At 37.5% G+C, this 22,127-nt stretch overlaps 3 protein-coding genes across 5 annotated transcripts; all 3 read left to right on the forward strand.

The window, feature by feature from the left end:
- Positions 1–1,882: 1,882 nt before the first annotated feature.
- Positions 1,883–6,097, forward strand: LOC116002250. 3 transcript variants are annotated; one of them, XM_031242355.1, is made up of 7 exons: positions 1,883–2,070; positions 2,691–3,018; positions 3,698–4,145; positions 4,324–4,329; positions 4,564–4,862; positions 5,102–5,453; positions 5,792–6,097. In XM_031242355.1, the coding sequence occupies exons 2-6, from the start codon at positions 2,716–2,718 to the stop codon at positions 5,447–5,449; spliced, it is 1,404 nt and encodes a 467-aa protein (XP_031098215.1). In that variant the 5' UTR covers positions 1,883–2,070; positions 2,691–2,715; the 3' UTR covers positions 5,450–5,453; positions 5,792–6,097. The 3 variants fall into 3 exon arrangements, with proteins under 3 accessions (XP_031098215.1, XP_031098214.1, XP_031098216.1); XM_031242354.1 differs by having other exon boundaries at positions 5,102–6,097; XM_031242356.1 differs by lacking the exon at positions 4,324–4,329 and having other exon boundaries at positions 5,102–6,097.
- A 7,803-nt stretch (positions 6,098–13,900) lies between these two features.
- Positions 13,901–15,531, forward strand: LOC116001160 (cell surface glycoprotein 1-like). Its single transcript, XM_031241050.1, has 2 exons — positions 13,901–14,140; positions 14,233–15,531. Exons 1-2 carry the CDS (start codon positions 13,901–13,903, stop codon positions 15,529–15,531), a joined length of 1,539 nt encoding a protein of 512 aa, XP_031096910.1.
- A 3,842-nt stretch (positions 15,532–19,373) lies between these two features.
- On the forward strand, positions 19,374–21,687 carry LOC116001162. Its single transcript, XM_031241051.1, has 5 exons — positions 19,374–20,321; positions 20,365–20,941; positions 21,031–21,149; positions 21,232–21,448; positions 21,512–21,687. The coding sequence occupies exons 1-5, from the start codon at positions 19,374–19,376 to the stop codon at positions 21,685–21,687; spliced, it is 2,037 nt and encodes a 678-aa protein (XP_031096911.1).
- The last annotated feature ends 440 nt before the right edge of the window (positions 21,688–22,127 follow it).

A 22,127-nucleotide genomic window follows, 5' to 3' on the forward strand; every position in this document is an offset into this window, starting at 1 on the left:
GGTTTAGTTTTTGGTGAATACCAATGAGAAGGGGAGGGGTTTATATACTATTGTTTTGGGACTTTGGGTAGAATAATGGTTTAGTTAGGAATCTATACAAAATTTATTATAGAATCTTATTAAGACTTCAATATTCTAATTTTAAGTTAGGAATCTATACAAAATTTATTATAGAATATTGCCAATTTGTTTGAAAACTGCAATAAAGAAACAAATTGCCTAAAGAATTTAATGTTAAACTTCCGTTATATTTAACGGAAAAATTTGGTAAAATTATAAAAGATTAGGATATATTAGGAATTTAATTGGAGGTTGCACAATAAGAAGAACACAAAGAACAATATGTTAAAGCAGACTATTACACCAACATTCTTTTTTAGTTCCAGTTAAGGGTCTAACATTATTGGCTCTTATTATAAGTGTAGATTTTCTATATTTTAATTAATTGACACTTTTCTTAATATGTCTTACCAAAAAGGCTTCCTTCCTATTTACCATCTAAATAACATGTGATAATTACTAACCGTATTTAATATTTAACTTTATTATGATAATTAAACATAGATAATCCCTTCTTACGATGATTTTATATTTTCATACCCATATAAAAAATTAAACATACACATATAATGGTGGGTAATTAAAGAAAAATAAACATACACATATTATGTCCATAATTAAAAGGAAAATTAAACGTGCACATATTTCCAACCTGTATTTAACACTTTAATCTTACTATGGTAATTAAACATAGAGATTTCTTTCATTTGATTATAGTATTTTTTTTTACTTAAAATAATATCAATTAGTTATGTTCTTCCTTCTATTTTTTGTTTACTTTTTCTATTATAATTTTTGAGTAATCAATTTCAATACTAATATACAAACCTTATAATTTCAAATAAATGTACACTTTCAAATATTAAAATTGTTTATAATTTTTATCATTAATTTTATTATTTAAATATATAATTAAAATATATATCCGTGCATCACACGGGTAATTTACTAGTTAGAGTTTACACTGATAGAATGCGGAGATATTCCTGAACAATAACAATAACAATAATAATAATAATAATAATAATAATAATAATAATAATAATAATGCGTAAATTAAGAAAAATAGTAAGAAAATACTAAAACAAAAATAATATGAACAATATTTAAAAAGACAAAAAATATTCATAATATCTTATAATGTAGTATATATTTTATACTTTTTCAAAAATTTACAGGTCAGAAAATTTAAGCTCCACGACTGAAGTTTGAACCTATGACCGGAACTATATATTTAAACAAATAGTTAATTCCAGCAATGGTCCTCCGACTATGTTGATTTTTCAAAATTAGTCATCAACTTTTAATTTTGACAATTTAGGTCCCTTGACTTTCAAAATTTTTCCAATATTGGTCATTTTGTCAAATTTTGGTTAAGTTGAGGTCAAATGAACGGGTAAAATTATTTGTTCACCTGTATAGTGTATTATTACTCATATTTCTCCTATAATATATGCTATATATATGACTGGGATTACATGGCTTCGATTCATATATATTGCGTATAGGATAGGAGAAATACGAGTAATAATATACTAAACAGGTGAACGGACTATTTTACCCCTACATTTGACCTCAACTTAACCAATATTTGATAAAAAGACTAATATTGGAAAGAATTTGAAAGTCAAGGATCTAAATTGTCCAAATTAAAAATCGGGGATTAATGTTAAAAAATTAATATAATGGGAGGACCATTGTTGGAATGAACTCTTTAAACAAACCATTGCATCAATAATTTTTTTTTTTTTTTTTTTTCGGTTAGAGAACTTTGATTTAGTAGATATATTTATATATGAAAAAAGATAAGCAAACGAGCTCAGTCTCCAATCTTTCATCTCCCTCCGCTGTCAAACCCTAGCCCTCGCCTCTTGCGCACGACGCTTCCATTTCTGACTCTCACTCCTTTATCTATCTCCCTACCAATATACATCTTCTGGTTTCTGCTTTAGGCCTTGGGGGATTCAGCACCGGACTTCTGGATACTCCTAGCCTCTTCAAAAGAGAAAGGTAACTTTTTAGTTTTCAATTCCTCCGGTCTTCGAAGTTATTGTTTGTTATTGTCACGTTATTCCATTGCCCTATGAATATGATTGTCTATGGTTTTGTTCTTCGTTTCTTAATGTCTTTGTTCATATTTACTGCCATTTTCGATGTTATTGTTATTTTGCCATGGCCGTGTAATGCTGCATTGGATACATTGAAATATATTGTTCGAAATTGATTCGCCGAAACAGTTCATGGATGATTTGTGCTGTTTAGGGCTTGGGATTTTTGCTGTATTTTTGCAAATTTGTTCCAACTGATGGCTTTGTTAGTTTCTCTTCCTTTGGAATATTCTGCTTGTAGCATATGCTTTGTGATTTTCTATAGTGGTATGTGGGTATTGCCACTACAGATTGCTTACTCGCCTGAAATTGTCAAGCAATAGATTTCTGAGGAATAAGGGAGAAAAGTAGGAATTCTTTTTATACAAGCAGGATGGGAGAACGGTTTTTGGCATAGAGAATCTTAAAAAGGAAATGTGGGATTGTCTAGACACTACTGAGCTTTGATTAATCTTGAACTTTTATTTTGATTTTATAAGTTTCTTCTTTCTCATCTTTGTCATTACTACTGCTGTTGTGCAGGTCTGTGTTTGCATATAACTCTGAGATGGATGGTAGGCAGGATTCGGATATTGATGATGATTTTAGTGAAATATACAAGGAATATACTGGTCCTCATGGATCTGCTGCACCTAAGGCACAGGAAAGGACTACAATAAACAAAAGGCCCCATACTGGTTCTGATGAGGAAGAAGAGGCACGTGACCCAAATGCTGTTCCTACTGATTTTACTAGCCGAGAAGCAAAGGTTTGGGAAGCTAAATCCAAAGCAACTGAGAGAAACTGGAAGAAAAGGAAGGAGGAAGAATTGATTTGCAAAATATGTGGAGAGTCTGGACACTTTACACAGGTGCATGTTTCTCATTGATGTTTTGTCTTTTGCATATCTGGCTTAAATTCTTCTAAAAGGATATAAACCGGTTGGGACAAATGTTGTGTGCTACTTTTTGCTTGTTTATGTGGACTCTTTGTCTTCAGGTCTTTGATACTCCATAATACATGTTGAATTTAATATTTATTTACATGCCATATCACTATGATTCAAATGACCAAGCTTCAGGAGTGCTTTTTGGTTGTAGTTGGTTTTAATAAATTGTCCTACTGATTACTGTTTCATTAAGTTGCCATTATATAGAATTAAATAGATTTATTGAATAGTGAATACTATATGAAGCCTAAGTAAATATTTCTGTTACCCATCTCAAACTTGGTGTTTTGGGAAGATTTTCTTCCTACTTGTGAATTTAAGATTTTGGTTCTAAGTTTGTTGGTTCTTCAATAATATGATTGTTTCTTGGTACCACTCTCTATTATCTAGTTGGTATCAAATGTCCCAATTTTTAGTGTTCTGTAGTTCTGTAATCCAGGGTATCATTTCTTTCCTTGAACCATGACTTGTTCAATGATACTCACATGGTTTGCGTACGGAGTTCAGTATCCATTTTGTTTTAGAAATGAAACATGACTCATGGAAATAAAATCAAGCTTTATTTTATACATGTTATACTGCTAAAATGGCCTACTTATAGGGCTGTCCATCAACACTTGGAGCTAATCGAAAGTCTCAAGATTTTTTTGAAAGAGTGCCTGCTAGGGAAAATCATGTGAAAGCCTTGTTCACCGAGAAAGTGGTAACTCAGATTGAGAAGGATATTGGTTGCAAGATTAAAATTGAGGATAAATTTATTATAGTCAGTGGGAAGGACAGGTTGATTTTGAAAAAGGGTGTGGATGCTGTTCACAAAGTAAAAGAAGAGGGTGAGAAAAAAGCATCTTCTAGCTCTCACATTTCCATGTCCAGGACACCTGAGCACCGAAGTCCTGTTAGCTCTCGTATTGTACACTCTGAATTGCAGAGATCTAATCACAGCCCGCATAGACCCTCTCAGTTCCATCCCAGGTCTGCCAGGCAAGAGAAGATCATCGAAGACCGTTTTCATGAAGATGTACAAAACATTTCAAGGGGTTCTCCCCAAGGTAGGGAAATAAGAGGATATAATTTTACTTTTGCACAGATGTGTTAGTTTCATGTCTAGTTGTGGTTGTTGGACTCTTTAACATGTATCATTGTTGTTTGAGACCCATGCTCATTTAATTCCTTATTTTTCCATATAATATAGTAATGTTGCTTGTTGCTTATTACTCTTTTTTGCAGCAAGAGGTAAGTTCTTCTGTCCAAGCATTCTGTTCGATTCTGATGTATCTTTCATGGTGGTCTGAAATGAAAAGGAATGTCACCCAATTGAAAATTTTAACTGAAAGCATGTCCAGACTCCTTTGCTTCAGATGGGTTCACTATGAGAAGTTAGGATAGTTTGCTGTGTTAAAGCTGCCATCATTATAGAGACTTAGAGGTCGTAATGGAAGTGCTTAACACATTCTTCCTTTGGTGAAGCTTATGGTAGTGATGGAGCTAGAGGACGTTCAAGCCACTCAAGGTCTCCAGCTCGTCGGTCTTTTTTGGCCAACTCATACAATTCACGTGATGGTCATAGTCAAAGTAGGGGTGCTTACAGGACTGATGGATGGAATGCTGAACCACGGTTGTCTGATATGAAATCTGGCCATAATGTTGAATACCCAGCTTTTCTTCAGACATTGGAAGAAATAGAATTGGAATATAGAAGAGAAGCTGATGATCTGGGAAGAATTCGGGACAAGGAAGAAGATGAAGAGAATCATAAGCATCGGGAGGTAGAGTTCAACTTCTCAATCTCTTAAGTGTTTTTGAATATTTTTGTCATTTCTTGTTTTTTGAGGTTAAAAAAAGTGTGTAGCCTATAATATTAGATGCCCTAATATTGTTTTCCTTTTAGACTGGATAATTTGGTTCGATTTTTGGATATTGGTATATAATTATTAGGTTCATGACTACATATTTGTAAAGCCGGTGTTTATTGGTCCTGACAATGTTTTGGTTTTTCAACTTTAAGGTTGTCAGAGAAATAAGGGAGAACTATATGAAAAATCTTGGTATCCTCAGAGGGGCATATGCCAAACAACGGGAAGAGTTTGTTCAACGAGATGCTCAAAGAAGGCTACAACAGGCTAACCAGCATATGCCCACTTCTGGATTTGGTCATCCATACAATCAAACTGGTTATCCTGAGTATGAGAATTCTGCAGGCAATGCTCACTATTCTGGGCCCAATATGCCTATGGACTCCAGAAGCAGGTATCCAAATCCCATGGAAAGTTATCCTCCTTCAAGGCCGCATGACAACTATGGTGATTTTCGTCAGAGACGCAATGATTTTGGGAAAACCTTTAATCGGTTCTAAAATGGTAGGTTGATGTCCCATTCAATGAGTTTCTTTAACAAGTAGACAGCTCAAAAATTTAGTTGTGTATTATTTTCCACTGGGTCCAGTCTTGGTTGGGCATTGTACAGCATGGCATGCATTTATGTTGGAAAATATGGATCTATAGGATGATTCTAAGAATTGTGTGGGGCTTCCAGAACAAGCATTGTCACCATTCTATTTTTGGATTGATGAGGATGTGGATTTTGTGATTTTCTAGGTTTGAGTTGGAAGGGGTGCCATTTTTCATCAATTTGTATACGTGGATTTCCAGCTTTTTTCTATAGCATTAGCTTAAATTGCCACTTCAAAAAATTTCAGGATCTTGGGTGGGGGCACGACTATGCAGAAGAATCTATCAGTGTAAGTGTTCTTATTTATCACAGTACATTTCTGAACTTTAGGAGATGCTGGATGAACAGAGTATTGGCTTTTTCATTTGAAGTTTGGCTGCTTTGGTAGTTAAGTGCTGTGGTCAGTAGAAGTAGAAGATGGTTTTATCTCGCTGTTTTAGGGATAGTAGCATTTGTAATATGATGTTTGACCTTGACGTGAAGCAGTTCCTAAGGTGCCATTGCCTTCTGTTTATTTCCTACATCTTACAATAAGCATTTGCCATTTACTGTATATTTCTGTGCCTCTCAATACATAATGATGCATGTCCCAAATGAGTTTTATGCAGATGGTTCCCTGTAGAATCTAAGCCAAACTCCCTGTTGGCTTTGCTGCTAATGCTAAACCAAGCCCCAAAAGTTTTTACTTCAGAGTATTTACTATTTAGTAAACTAACTTTAAAACTTTATTTGTTAAAGGCTTATTATTATTGTTTATTGGTATGATAGATGACAAGTTTTATGTTGTGGATTTTAGTGCTGCCGTGTCTTATTAAGTGTTCATTTTGCTTTATGAAGTTGAACTCTCCTTATATATCTGACAACGCACAATATATAAACTTTACAGAACAAAGGCATTGTAATCCACATTACTGGAAAACTTTCTCTTGTTATGATATATATAATTAAGCATTAAAAAGGGAGAGAATTTTCCATTTTTTGGAGTGGTAATAGATAATTTCATAGAGAAATTTTGAGCCTAGTTTTTCTTATTAAACCTTATTTAAAAGTAGATAGCACTAATTCCATTTTTGGTCTTGGCATTGCTGCTTTTAATTTTTGACTGTGAAAATGATTTAGGGGATGTTTGGTAAATAGTTGTTAGCTAGTTGGGTTAGTGGGCTTGATTAGTGTATAACATTAAAAAGATGTTTGGTAAATTAGTTAATAGTTGATTACATGCAAAATGACTCAAAAACTGATAAAAAAGTTGTTTTGAATTACTTTTTGAATTTTAGCGTTTTGGAGTAATAAATTGTTACAAAAAGTTAATTAATCAAATACTTATATTGGTTGTTTAACTAGTTAAACAGTTAATAATGGTCAAATAAGTCAAAATTGACAACTAACTAAGTTACCAAACAGGCCTAAATATTAGCTTTAAATTAGTTTATAAGTTGAGTATGCCAAATAGGGCCTATATCTACGTATGAAGTGTATCTTACAATACAACACTATTCTTTGTAGTCTACTTTTTTGTTGGACTTGTAGTTTTATGGTCTGCTCTTTCAAGCTAATAACCAAACGATACATGGGTTTTCATCATTTCGAGAAAAACGCAACGAACAGTTTATCCATACAATTTGTAGAAAGCAGCTACTTAGCATGGAGATATTTGTTGCAAATACTTACACTATAAACAAACTTCATACATATGACTTCCAACTTCCAAGGTGAAAAGACTGCGTTCTAGGTTGCATTGCCAAATGCAACAGCGTAGTTGTAAGCTCAATCTTCCACTATACCAAGCTGCGAATCTTCACATCTCCATTAGTTCTTGTTTCACAATTCGAGAATTCCATAAATCCATTAGAAAGAAAAACAAATTGGAGTTTTGCAGTTTTTGACGAGAATATTACCAGGCTAAATACGAGATTTCCATTTATCTTCTCCAAGTTTCTCATCTTTTTTTTTTTTTTTTTCCCTTGATTGAGCATCATTTAAAGGGCGTAAATCAAAGTGGCTGGTAAGATATTATGAATTTGTCATCGTCCCTAATGGAGATTTGGTGGATGTTATGTAAAAGGGACCAAAAGCAAAATCAGTCTTGTTAATAAAATTACCAAGTAAAAACTGTTTTGAAAAAACCCTATGTTGTACCAAGCTCTTGTGACAATTCTGCTAGTTCAGCAGATAGTTTAAAAACAGGTTCTCTGTTAGTATGCAAGGTTTGTAATAGTTTAGTTCAGTAGACAGTTCAGAAGACTTGGAAGACTTTGAAGACAGTTCGCAGAACAAGATACAGAACGAAGTCAACCAAGAGGATCAAGGTTAGTTACGGAAACTTCAACAACTTACCAGAATCAGAAGTGAGATAAATATGAGACAAATCCCCTTTGATCCGGTTAGAGAGTTTCAACACTAAATGACTGGATGTGAAGTTTTCGTATGCGAGATTACAAGAAGTCTTGACAAAGGTAGCCTTTGATTCAAGATACATCTTCTTCGTGAAGTATTGGGCAAGCAATCACTCTGAATGCAAGTTGTGCTATCATTGAGGGGGAGCCTCAATTCAAGAAGATTGAGAGATCAAGTTCTTGTCAAACTCTTCAAGGTTGAACTCTAGAATGGAGCCTGTGATTATTTCTAGAGTTACCGCGTGATTCGCTACTGTAAATTGGTGGTACATTTCACAGAGTTAATCAATGAAGAGTTGGGCAATCAGAGTGATGCCCCCCAGATGTAGGAATTGAGATTCTGAATTGGGTTACCAATTTCCGGTGTTCTTACTGCTTTAATATCTGCCTTACTTATTTGCTGATTAATACGCATTGCTCTTTTCTCTGCACTAGGCCAGTAAGTAGTTAAGGGTCATCTAACAAACCTAGCAATTCGGTTTAATAGTTGGGAGACTCTTTCCTTATCTTAGACTTTGATTAGAGTAGTATAAGAATTTCAATTGGTATCAGAGCACAGTCTCAAGGCTATTCTCTTGATAATGATCCTTTGAATCTCTCTGTTTTTCCTTTGTTTTTAACCCTTTTCTTTGAGCTTGACTGTTGTGTTTCCTAAAGAAGACATGGAAGGGCAGGCTAGACCCCCTCAACTGATCGGTACCAATTATGCCTACTGGAAGGCAAGAACCAGAATCTACCTTCAGGCACAAGGAGTGAATGTCTGGAAGGCTGTTACTCATGGGTGGACACACCCCAAAAGGATTCAAGAAGACAAGTCTGAAATCCTGGCTCCAGTTGAACAGTGGAGCGCCGAAGAAATCAGCAACAGCGACAATAACAACAAGGCACTAAACACAATCACTGGATCACTTGATGAAGGCCAATTTGGGTTAATCGCTGGATGCAGCTCTGCAAAAGATGCTTGGGAGATTCTTGAAAAACTATATGAAGGAGACTCTGCTGTTAAACAAACCAAGATGTAACAAGTCCTCACCAGATTTGAGGAATTACGGATGAAAGATGAAGAAACTATTGTTGAATTCAATGCTAGGGTTCAAGAATTGAAGAACAAAGCCGCCGTGTTGGGTGAACCGTTTTCCTCGGACAAACTGGTTAGGAAGATTCTTCGATCCCTACCCGTATGCTTCAGGATGAAAGTTACTGCAATTCAAGAGAGTGTTGGTTGGGAAACAAAATCTGTTGCTGAATTAATGAGAAATCTGAGGACATACGAAATGGACATCCTATCGCAAGACAGCAACTCAAAAAGGGGTATGAATGTAGCCTTCATTGCCGAAGAATGTGACTCAGAAGAAGAATTCGAAGAATTAGATGATGAATCTGTGGAAATGATAACCAGGAACTTCACTAAGATTCTGAAACAGATAAATCGAAGAAACAGGGGAGGTAAGAATCAACCAAACAGATCAAACAGCGCTATTCCATCTTCGTCGAACTCATCTCGATCCGGTGGAAAATCATCAAATTCGAATTATCAGAAGAACACTGGTCTAATCAATCAATCAGGACAATCCTCAAATCAGCCTCGACAAAATCAATGGCAACAAGGGGAAAACAAGAACAAGAACAAAGGAATTCAGTGCAGAGAATGCGAAGGTTTTGGACACATTCAGGTGGAATGTGCCACTTACCTTAAAAGGAAGAAATCCATGAAGGCAACCACCTGGAGTGATGAAGAATGTTCAGAAGAAACTCAAGATGAAGATGAAGAAATATCAGGGAACTTCGTAGAAACTCAAGATGAAGATGAAGAAATATCAGGGAACTTCGTAGCCTTCACTGCAGTTGTAGAAGAAATATCAGGGAACTTCGTAGCCTTCACTGCAGTTGTAGCTGAATCTCACTCGGACTTCGAAAACTGCTCAGATCATGAAGATGTAGACAAAATACCATATGAAGAACTTGAACAATCCTACATTCAACTATACAAGAAATGAGATATTCTCTTGAAGACTCACACAACCACAAACTCCAAGAATGAGTTCCTGGAAAAGAACATTGAAACTTTGAAGAAACAGCTTGCTGACAAAGATGCTGAACTAGCTGAGTCCAACTCAAAAGTGATGATGCTCTCGGTTGAATTGGAAGCCTTCAAGAAACAAATCCAAATGATGAACACAACATCAACCCTGAACCAAATCCTTGACTCCGGAAGATCACCCAACATTCGAAATGGTCTGGGGTACATTCGAAACTCTCAAAACTCTTTCTCCACTAAGTTTGTTCCTGCAGGTACTAGCACTTGGACAAATATTGAAATCAATCAGAAAACCTTGAGGAAATACACTCCAATATGTCATTTCTGCAACAAGAAAGGTCATACAAGACCTGAATGCTACAGGTTCTACAGTGATCAGAGGACTGACAAATTTCAGAAGAAATGGATTATCACAGTCAGTCGTCAAGTTTGGGTAAGGAAGTCAGATTTGGTCTGCTATTCTATGCTTTTTGGGAAAGAACATGGAAAATGGTATTTCGACAGTGGTTGTTCTAGACATATGACCGGCAGTAAAGAATTTCTCAAGAATGTCATCCCTTATACCGGACAAGTAACCTTCGGTGATGGAATTAAGGGTGACATCATGGGTATTGGGATTCTCAACGTAGCTGGACTGCCTTCACTATCTAATGTTCTACTGGTTCAGGGTCTTAAAGCAAATTTGATCAGCATCAGCCAGCTGTGTGACCAAAAGCTGAATGTTGGATTTACAAAAGATCGGTGCATCGTTAAGGACAAACAGAACAAAGTTATCATAGAAGGTATAAGATCCTCTGACAATTGCTATATTGTCTTTTAATCTTTTGTGCTGTAGTACAACCTGTGATAACACGGATCTCTGGCATCAAAGACTTGGACACATGAATCATCAAGATATGAACCAACTTATAAGTCATGAATGTGTAAGAGAGATACTGAAGTTCAAAGTCAAGGAAACTGGTATATGTAGCCCTTGTCAGCTGGGAAAGCAAACCAGAGCTCCACACAAATTTTTCAACCATATAGGAACTTCTTCATGTCTGGATCTTCTACATATGGACCTAATCGGACCAACACAGGTGGAAAGCCTGGGAGGTAAAAGATACATATTTGTCTGTGTTGATGATTATTCTCGTTTTTGCTGGGTAATGTTCCTCAGAAACAAATCAGAAACGTTTGAACAATTTGAGAAACTGTGCTTGAAACTGCAAAAAGAAAAAGGATCACACATTGGGAAAATTGTGAGGATTAGATCGGATCACGGCAGGGAATTCGAAAATCAGGACTTCTCAAATTTCTGCTCCAAAAATGGAATCAGTCACGAATTCTCAGCCCCCAAAACTTCTCAGCAAAATGGAGTAGTAGAGCGAAAGAATAGAACCATTCAAGAGATGGCTCGGATTTTGATAAATAGCAAAAACCTTTCTCAGTTCTTTTGGGCAGAGGCAGTACACACTGCATGTCATATAATCAACAGAGTTTATCTCAGACCAGGGATGTCGCATACACCATATGAACTTTGGCGAGGAAGGAAACCAAATTTGAAATACTTTCGCATCTTTGGCAGCAAATGTTACATATTAAATGACAGAGAAAAGATTGGAAAATTTGAGCCAAAAAATGATGAAGGCATATTCTTGGGATACTCACCAAACAGTAGAGCTTACAGGGTTTACAACAAACGTATCAAGACCGTCCAAGAATCAATATGATCAACCACAAACTGTTAGTGAGTATGTACCAGCTGCTGAACTAGAACAAAGCCAAGGAAAACCAGATGATGAAGAAGGAATCAAGAAATCTGAGTCAGAAACTGAACCAGATGACTCAGAAACAGACACTGAACAACATACAAACATAGACTCTCATCAATCTACACAACCAAAGCAGGTTCCATCGCATGTTCAAAAGAATCATCCTGCAGAAAACATATTAAGGACACCCACAGCAGGTGTTCGAACCAGAGGAATGCTAAGAGGCAGTCTTGCTGAGTTATCTGGGTATGCCTGTTACACATCAAAATTTGAACCCAAGAATTACAAAGAAGCACTACAAGATGAAAACTGGATAAGGGCTATGCAGGATGAACTCGCGCAATTTGAACGAAATGAGGTATGGGATCTTGTACCATGCCCTCTTGATGCGAATGTAGTCGGAACAAAGTGGATCTTTCGAAATAAAACCGATGAACAGGGAAATGTTGCGAGAAATAAAGCCAGACTGGTGGCACAAGGCTATTCACAGATTGAAGGAATTGACTATGAAGAAACATTTGCTCCTGTGGCTAGACTTGAGTCTGTAAGACTACTATTGGCCGTTTCCTGCATCCTGAACTTTCAACTGAACCAGATGGACGTGAAAACTGCGTTTCTGAATGGACTTCTCAATGAAGAAATTTTTGTAGCTCAACCAAAAGGGTTTGAGGATCCACATTATCCTAATCACGTCTACAAACTGAAAAAGGCCCTCTATGGATTGAAACAAGCCCCAAAAGCGTGGTATGAACGGCTCACACAATATCTTCTGAAAAATGGGTGCATCCGTGGTGGAGCCGACAAAACACTGTTTGTTAAAAAGACCACAGATCACATAACAGTGGCCCAAGTTTATGTGGACGATATCGTGTTCGGATCAACATCGCCTGCAAATGTCAAGGAATTTATTCGAGTCATGGAAAAAGAATTTGAGATGAGCATGATCGGAGAATTGACATGCTTCTTGGGTTTACAGGTAAAACAGATGGAAACAAGGCTATTTCTGTCACAGACCAAGTATGCTCAAAACCTGGTAAAAAGATTTGGTCTTGATTCTGCTAAAGAGGCCAAAACCCCTCTTTCCACTACGGTAAAACTATCAAAAGATTCCGACTCAGAACCTGTTGAAGGCAAACTTTATCGAAGTATGATTGGGAGTCTACTGTACCTTACGGCAAGCAGGCTTGATATAATGTTTAGTGTAGGTCTGTGTGCACGTTTTCAAGCAAACCCAAGGGAAACACATCTAAATGCAGTAAAAAGAATCATCAAATATGTTAAAGGAACTGTAAACTATGGGTTATGGTATTCGCGTGACTCAGGTACTGAACTACTGGGATATAGTGATGCTGACTGGGCAGGAAATTTGGAGGACAGAAAAAGTACATCGGGAGGTTGTTTCTTTTTGGGTAAAAACCTCGTTTCATGGTTCAGTAAGAAGCAAAACTCCATCTCATTATCTACTGCAGAAGTAGAATACATAGCTGCTGGGAGTTGCTGCTCTCAACTTATTTGGATGAAACAAATGCTGAACGATTATGGTCTAAAGTTCAGTAGTGCTGATCTTCACTGCGACAACACCAGTGCTATCAATATTGCGAAAAATCTAGTACAACATTCCCGTACTAAGCATATAGATATCCGTCACCATTTCATCAGGGAACTTGTGGAAAACGGAGACATCAAGCTACATTACATACCAATAGATAAACAACTGGGGGATATTTTTACAAAGGCATTGGAACCAATCAGATTCAACTCCCTCAAATCAGAACTTGGTATGTGTAACGGTCCACAAAACTAGTGCAGTAAGTGGTACAAGCTTTAATCCTCCGCTCAGTTTGAATTTTTTTAATTTTTTTTGAATTTTTGTTTGTCACAATATTGATGTCCATTTTGATAAGCATAAGATAACTGAAGAACAGTACACCCCATTGACCAAGCTGCAACAGCATTTATTACGGAGATGACAGCTGTCAAATCAGCACGACTCCCACTCTCCTCACGCCTCATCACGTGACCCGAAAAAGCAGGTCATCATGGAGTCCTTCGACCTTTGAAAATCCAGTTGCGATAAGAGGAAATAAAAGATCATCCGAATCTCTCAAAGCTGCAAAACTTCTCATAAGCTTCACACAAAACTTGGAGTCTTGAAACAAATCGCTACAATGGACCAAGATGAATCTCTATATTTCGATTTTTCCAGACTCACAGACAGATATCCCTCTGAAATACAACATCAGGCATCCCGAGAGATGGTAATGATAGTCAACAACAAGATGAAGCCTCCGGGAGGAGAACCAATCTGGTCGTGGTACTCAAGGGCAGAGCAACTAGATTACTTGAAAGGGTTCCTAAAACCACTTGCAATTCAAGAAGGAGAAACAACAAAAGCTAAGGATCCTGAGGTTTATTCTGAAAAACCCTTCTCCCTTAATTGTTTTATTTAAGAATGTACGTGTATGAACAGTATAGCTTTTGTCTTTAACAAATTTTTCAGGATATAATTGTTCTATCGGATACTGAGGATGAAACTAACCCAGAAAACATCACTGTAGTAAAACCCTTACCTGTAGTCTCTGTGAAACAAGAACCCATAGATGATGAAAATGAAAATTTGCCTGTTCCTGATAAAAATCTGTCAGTATCTAATGATGTTAACCCAGTGACTAACATTGTGTATGGTCCACATCAGCTTGAACCTCCTGCTTCAAAATTTTCAAAACTCAATCTGTTTAATATCATGGATGAACACAGAAGGTCAACCTCCCTCACAAACAGATTATCTATCCCCTTGAACATCCCTCAAAGCACAAAACCCTCACAAGACCCAATCCTATCATTACCATCATCACAAACCTCACAAGCAGATAATCCTGAACAACAAAATCCTGAAATTCCACCCCCCATTGAGTCAGAAAACTCACACACTGATGAAACCAGGTCTGAACCTCCATCTGAACCAAATCCAGAAAAAACCCCTGCAGACCCTATTGATGACTCTCCACTAGACTTTGAGTTTGAAACAGGAAATCCTCCAGAAATACAAGTTGCAGAACCGACTGATGAAGAAGACAATCTGCCTTTGTCACAAGTGAAGAAGAACCAAGAGAAGGCTAAAGGAAAGAAGATCCAAGAAGACCAAGCTGACAAAAATCCTGTGGCAAAAATTCAAGTCTTCTCTGCCCCTGCCACAAGGCGAAAAACCAGATCATCCACAGCTCAACAGGAAAAGGAAACCTCCTCACCAGCTCGAAAATCTAAGAGGAAACAACCAGTTGCTGAACAACCTGCCCCTCAGGAAACCACTGGAAGTAAGAAGAGAAAGAAGACCATTCAAGTTCAACAGCCTGAAAGCCAGCCTGATGCCTCTGCCATAGCACCTCTTGAAGTAATCACTCCTCAATTCTTATCTGATGAATATGCAGCAAGGTGGGACTCCACAAACCAAAGGAAAATTCTGAGTGAAAGGTACCTTGATGTTGAAAAGTTCAAATCCCAGTGCCAACTCATGCCAGTGTTTGAGAAGATAAATCTTGTCAAGTCTGTGACAACTCAGAGAAGCTATCCACCTATTTCCATAAAAGAGTTTTATGCAAACCTTATGAAGACTATCAAGGAGGCTGGTTCACAGGTTTATGGACGTGTCTGGCTGAGAGGAAAAGAATACAATTTTGACACTCGTACCATCAATCTGTATCTGGGCATTAATGCAAGTGATATTGAGGATCCTGTTATTGGGGCAAATACAATCACAAAGGTCATTACAGGAGGAACCTATAGCTATTGTTCCTGCTGAAACCAACATGTTGCCTGCCAAATCCTTAACAACAAAGTATGCAATTCTGCATAAACTAGCCATGACAAATTGGATGCCAAATGAACACAGGGGAGGATTAAACTTGCTCATGGCCACCTTGATCTACAAAATAGGCAAAGGTATTCCCGTTGACTTAGGTGACATAATCTTCAAACATGTGGCATCCTTCAGGAAACCAGAGTCAAAGGAAAGCAAAGTAAAGCTACCTTTTCCCTGCACAATTTATGGAGTACTACGCACACAAGGATTCAAACCTGAGCCAAATGAGCCTATGGAAGCTCCACAAGTAAGAACGATTGACGCCAGACTCAAACAAGGAACTCATGTGCTTAACATCTTTCCAGAACATGCAAGTAGCTCGACCCCAGCCTTGAACCTTGATGCACCTTTTACTAGCAAACTCATAGCCCAACACCTTGACAAAAGCATCCGAGATCTCAACACAATCATACAGATTCTTGTTGAAAAGAGAACAGTTGAGATGCAACTGCGTGAACAATTGAGGTTGAGAGATCAAGAAATGACTGGTACTGCTGCTGAACCACCTACTAATCCTTCCATGGCAAGCGATGAACAAACTGCTGAAAATCCACCTGAAGATGATCTCACTGTAAACAGCCAGGAGGATGAGTCCTCGGAATCTGAATGATTCTGTTTTAACACCTGGGTTGCTTTTCTACTTGGTCCTGCTAAGGAGTCTTGTGGCTACAGATTCACAAGTTCCTGGCAATAGGGGGAGTAGGAACAACCATTCTAAGCATTGGTTACTGTTACCATTCTAAGCATTGGTTACTGTTGGTTATTATTACTTGGTTCCTTTTTTTGATGAAGATGACCCCAGATCTGTTTGCTATGAAGATTTCTTTCTCATTTCAAAAATTGTAAGCTTAGTTTTTGTGTGAAGATGATATAATCATCTTCAAGTTCAATTTCTTTTGAATCTGTTTTGAAAACTATGTTATTTGAATGAACGCTGTTTTTAACTATCACTGATGCTTTAGGAAGATTGTTATGAATTGCCAAGAAACTTGCTACAAAGGGGGAGATTGTTAATAAAATTACCAAGTAAAAACTGTTTTGAAAAAACCCTATGTTGTACCAAGCTCTTGTGACAATTCTGCTAGTTCAGCAGATAGTTTAAAAACAGGTTCTCTGTTAGTATGCAAGGTTTGTAATAGTTTAGTTCAGTAGACAGTTCAGAAGACTTGGAAGACTTTGAAGACAGTTCGCAGAACAAGACACAGAACGAAGTCAACCAAGAGGATCAGGGTTAGTTACGGAAACTTCAACAACTTACCAAAATCAGAAGTGAGATAAATATGAGACAAATCCCCTTTGATCCGGTTAGAGAGTTTCAACACTAAATGACTGGATGTGAAGTTTTCGTATGCGACATTACAAGAAGTCTTGACAAAGGTAGCCTTTGATTCAAGATACATCTTCTTCGTGAAGTATTGGGCAAGCAATCACTCTGAATGCAAGTTGTGCTATCATTGAGGGGGAGCCTCAATTCAAGAAGATCGAGAGATCAAGTTCTTGTCAAACTCTTCAAGGTTGAACTCTAGAATGGAGCCTGTGATGATTTCTAGAGTTACCGCATGATTCGCTACTGTAAATTGGTGGTACATTTCACAGAGTTAATCAATGAAGAGTTGGGCAATCAGAGTGATTCCCCCCAGATGTAGGAATTGAGATTCCGAACTGGGTTACCAATTTCCGGTGTTCTTACTGCTTTAATATCTGCCTTACTTATTTGCTGACTAATACGCATTGCTCTTTTCTCTGCACTAGGCCAGTAAGTAGTTAAGGGTCATCTAACAAACCTAGCAATTAGGTTTAATAGTTGGGAGACTCTTTCCTTATCTTAGACTTTGATTAGAGTAGTCTAAGAATTTCAAGTCTAATAAAAATAAGAGAAGAGAGAAGAAAATAGATTTGTAGATAGGTGATTTTTTTTTGTGAGACCCGTAGGAGAGAGAAGAAAAAAAATTCTCTACTAGTGTGCATTGTGCATTAGTGTGTATTGTGTGCACGAGCCGTGCCCATTCGGTACGTTAATGGGCAATTTTTTTTGTTGTCTCTATTTTTCTTTTTTTCCTCCATTTTTTTTTTGTATCTTTCCCATCACCAATTGTTCGGGTCACACCAAGTTTAAGAAGTTGTTGACCCGCAAGGATACTCCTCCAAATGTAGCTTGGATTATGACCTTGCTGAATAGGGATGTAAACAAATCAAATAATTCGAATTCGATTCGTGATTCGAATTCGAATATGTCGATTCGAATTCGAATACGAATCTGAATTCAAATATATATTTCAATTCAAATTATATTCGAATCCAAATACAAATCTGTGAGTATTCGATTCGAATATTATTCGAATATTCGAATATATACATATATATATATATATATATATTATATCAACCCTATAATCTATGGAATATTATTCACATTTCACAGTCACCTCCTTCTCTCAATTCCTTATTCCCTTCGTAGCCGCCTCTCCCTACAATTCCCATCGTTCTTTGATTTATTTTCTTCGATCTACCTAGCTGCTTCTTCTTCTTCTTCGTTGTAGCTTAGCTAATATTGTACCTCTGCGGCGGACGGAGTACCAGAGGACTATGAAATAAGTAGCTAGGTACCTCAGCGGCGAATGATTGTACCTCGTTGTAGCTGAACTTCCATCTTCCTGACGATGACGACGGCGGATCTATGGCGGCGACGACGACGGTAGTGAGGCCAAACTTGTTAAAAGCGACGTGAGGCCCTAAGAAATCGCCTCGCCTGAGTAAGGCGCGGCTACATGAAGTAGCGCGCACTTACTGCGCTTTCCGGCGAAGAGCGGCGAGGCGAGAAGCGCAAAAAAGGCGAGCTTTTTAATATGAGGCGAGTCAACGGTCAGATTTTGAATTTAATCATTTAATTAAAAAAAAACAAGACAAAACCTTTGGTCCACGACTCCACGCGAAAGTGCGAAACCCTTCTTCGGTCTTCAGTCTTCGAAGTTTAGCCTCTCCCGGCCCCCTCTCATCGCCTATCGCCGCGACGCCGCCCACTACCTGCCGTCCGACGCCGACCATCCTCCTCGCCGGCTGACCTGCTTCTGCCCTCTGCCGGCACTGCGTAAGCCGTAAGGTAAGTCTGCTGTCTGCTTCTTCTCGTTTTTCTTTTTCACCACTTATAAGTTTGTGGATTTGTGGAGTCATTGGAGTGTGGAGTAGTGTGGAGTGTGGACATTTGGCAGTGAATGAAGCTGCCAGGCAGCAAAGCTTTTTTTTTTTTTTTTTTTTTTAAAATAACCAAATTACTAAAATCTTAAATTCAAATATTCAATTATATTATTACATATTTACATTTTCACATTAGTATATATTTAAAATTTAAAATTTATATGTTGGGAATTTGGGATTGGTTGGCAGTAGGCTAGGTAGTAGCAAACTGCAAACTAGGAATTTTTTTTTCTATTACTCTTGTTTAATTAAATTGATGATTAATTGATCACTTCAATACTTAATTGTTGAATACTTTGTAATTGTTTAGGTAGAAATTATCATTTATCATCATGTCAAATCCAAAAAATCAAGATCCCGGATGGGATCATGGAACACCGGTTTTGGATAAGGGCACTACGCATGTGCGTTGCAAATATTGTGACAAAATAACCAAGGGTGGAATATATCGGCATAAATTGCATCTTGTTGGAGGGAATAGAAATGTTACGGGGTGTAAAAAATGTCCCCAAATTGTTAGAGATACAATGAAGGAATTTATGCTAAATAAGAATCAAAGAGAGGAGGAAGTGAGTTCAACGGCGACAATGGGTGTTCCTTCAAAGTTTGCATTTGATGAAGAAGGTGATGAAGATATGGACTTTCCGGAGATGGCGGGGAACCCCGGAATAGGAATTAGTTTGGGATCTTCTAACAAATCCATTAAAGGATCTATGGATTTGTATTTTAATACAAAGGAGCACCAAAGTTTGAAAAGGTCAAAAGGCGGTGAGAGTGTAACATTGGAGGCATGCAAGAAGGAGTTGAGGGAGAGAGCTATGGTGCAATTTTCACGGTGGATGTATGAGGCTAGACTACCATTTAATTGTGTTAAATACACTAAAAGCTTGCAAGGCTTTCTTGAGTGTGTTGCACAACATGGGCCGGGAATGAAGCCACCTTCCTATCATGAAGTTAGAGTGCCTTATCTTAAGAAGGGGGTTGAGCATGTTAAGGAGTTGTTCAAGCCACATGAGGAGACGTGCAATAAATATGGTTGTTCTTTGATGATGGACAAGTGGACAGATAGGAGAGAACGTGCATTTATTAATGTCCTAGTTAATTGTTCACTTGGATCGTATTTCCTCGAGTCGGTAGATGTTAGCAGGGACACGGTGGATGCTAACAAAATGCTAGAGTTGTTTGAAACTTTTGTCAATCAAGTGGGGAAGGATAATGTTGTGCAAGTCATATCTGACAATGCTTCAGAGAATGTGAGAGCTGGGAAGGATTTAATGGAGGAGTTCCCGAGTTTGTATTGGACGCCATGCGCTGCTCATTGCATCAATTTGATGTTCAAAGACATCTTTCAGATTCGTCATTTTTCAATGGCGTACAAGCGTGCTTTGAAACTGTCGGTATACATCCATTCGAAGACAAAGCTGTTGAATTGGTTGAGAAAGTATACCGGAAAGCGTGATTTGGACAAGTTTGCTAAGACCCGATTTGCTACAGCATTCTTAACCTTCAAGAGGCTTCACGAGCAGAAGAATCAAGTTTGCTAAGACTCGATATGCTACAGCATTCTTAACCTTCAAGAGGCTTCATGAGCAGAAGAACAATTTGAGAAAATTGTTCAACTCAGAAGAATTTCTCACAAGCTCTTACTTCAAAGAAGAGGCCGGAAAAGAGTGTTCTAGAATTGTACAAATGCCAAACCTTTGGAATACAATTTTAGAAGCATTTAAAATAGGCGGTCCATTGATTAGCACACTTCGGTTAGTTGATGGGGATGTTAAGCCATCAATGGGCTATATTTATCCTGCTATGGAGATCACAAAGCAAGCAATTGAAAAGGCTTTCAACAACAACTCTAGCAAGTACAAGAAGGTATTTGAAATCATAGACAGAAGGTGGAGTTCCCAGCTTCATCAACCATTGCATGCAGCTGCCTACTACTTGAATCCTGATTACTTCCGGTATAGGAGTGAGACACCGATTGCTCCATCAGTTCACTCGGGAGAAGTTGTTAATGGCTTTTATGAGTGTTTAGATAGGTTGGTTCCAGATCGTGATCTGCATGAGAAAATTTCCGAGGAAATGACTACGTGGGAAGTTGGGACTAGCTTATTTGGCTTGGCAGTTGCTAAGAAGCAACGCGGTTCTAAAGCTCCAGGTTCTTGCTTCTTAGACTATTTAGCTTACCTTTTTTTATAATAAAAATATTGCAAAATGCAAACTTTGAATGATTTTCAAATTTTGCAGTTGATTGGTGGACTTCTTTTAGAGCCTCAACTCCCCATTTGAAAGAATTTGCGATTAAGATTCTTAGTCTCACGACTAGTGCATCGGGATGTGAACGGAACTGGAGTGTGTTTGAGCATGTAAGTTAGTCAATTTATTATTTTTAAGTTATTAATTACCAATTATAAAAATGTAAGCACTAATTCATTTTAAATATTTCAGTTGCATTCGAAAAGGAGGAGTCGCCTTGAACACATGCGCCTTAATGACTTGGTATTCATTAAGTATAATAGGGCATTGAGGCGGCGATGGGAAATGCGGGATACCATTGATCCAATTAGTTTGGATCAAATTGATTTTGCTAATGAATGGTTGACAGGTGTCCCGGAGGATGCTAATGATGAGTTGGCTTTTGAAGATGGGGATGGATTGACTTGGGGTGAAATTGCCAAATTTTCGGGTGCAAATGAGACTCCTTATTCTCTTAGGCATACTTCATAAGGAAAAGAGAAGGTTGGGAGTTCATCAAGGTCTAAGGGAAAGGAAAAGGTTTCCGAGTATAGATTTGTGGATGAAGAAGATGAAGAAGATGAAGAAGGATTTGAGGATGATGGAGTTATCAAATTTGACATTTTGGATTTGTGTGTTGAAGAAGATGAGTTTGATATGGAGGATTGAATGACTTTGAAGGATTGAATGAATGAATCATTGACAATGTGCTATATTTTGATGACAAAATGGCTTAAGTGACCTTATTTTGATGACTAAAGTTTGTTTTATTATGATGTTATGACTTTAGTTGTTCTTATTTAATGTTATTTTGCATTACAATTTGACTATTTAGAGTTTTTTATTATAATATATACACACACACACACACACACACATATATATATATATATATATATATATATATATATATATATATATGTATGTATGTATGTATATATATACACACACATATTTTAAAGCGTCGCTTTTCATGAAAAAGCGACGCTTTGCTTTGCGCTTTCGCTTTAAAGCAAAGCCCGGCCTCGTCGCTTTAGTGCGCTTTTTCGCTTTAAAATGTTTGAGTGAGGCAGATCTACGACAACAACGATGGTAGTGAGCAGATTTAT

Source organism: Ipomoea triloba, chromosome 13 (assembly GCF_003576645.1).
Source record: "Ipomoea triloba cultivar NCNSP0323 chromosome 13, ASM357664v1".
Lineage (NCBI taxonomy): Eukaryota > Viridiplantae > Streptophyta > Magnoliopsida > Solanales > Convolvulaceae > Ipomoea > Ipomoea triloba.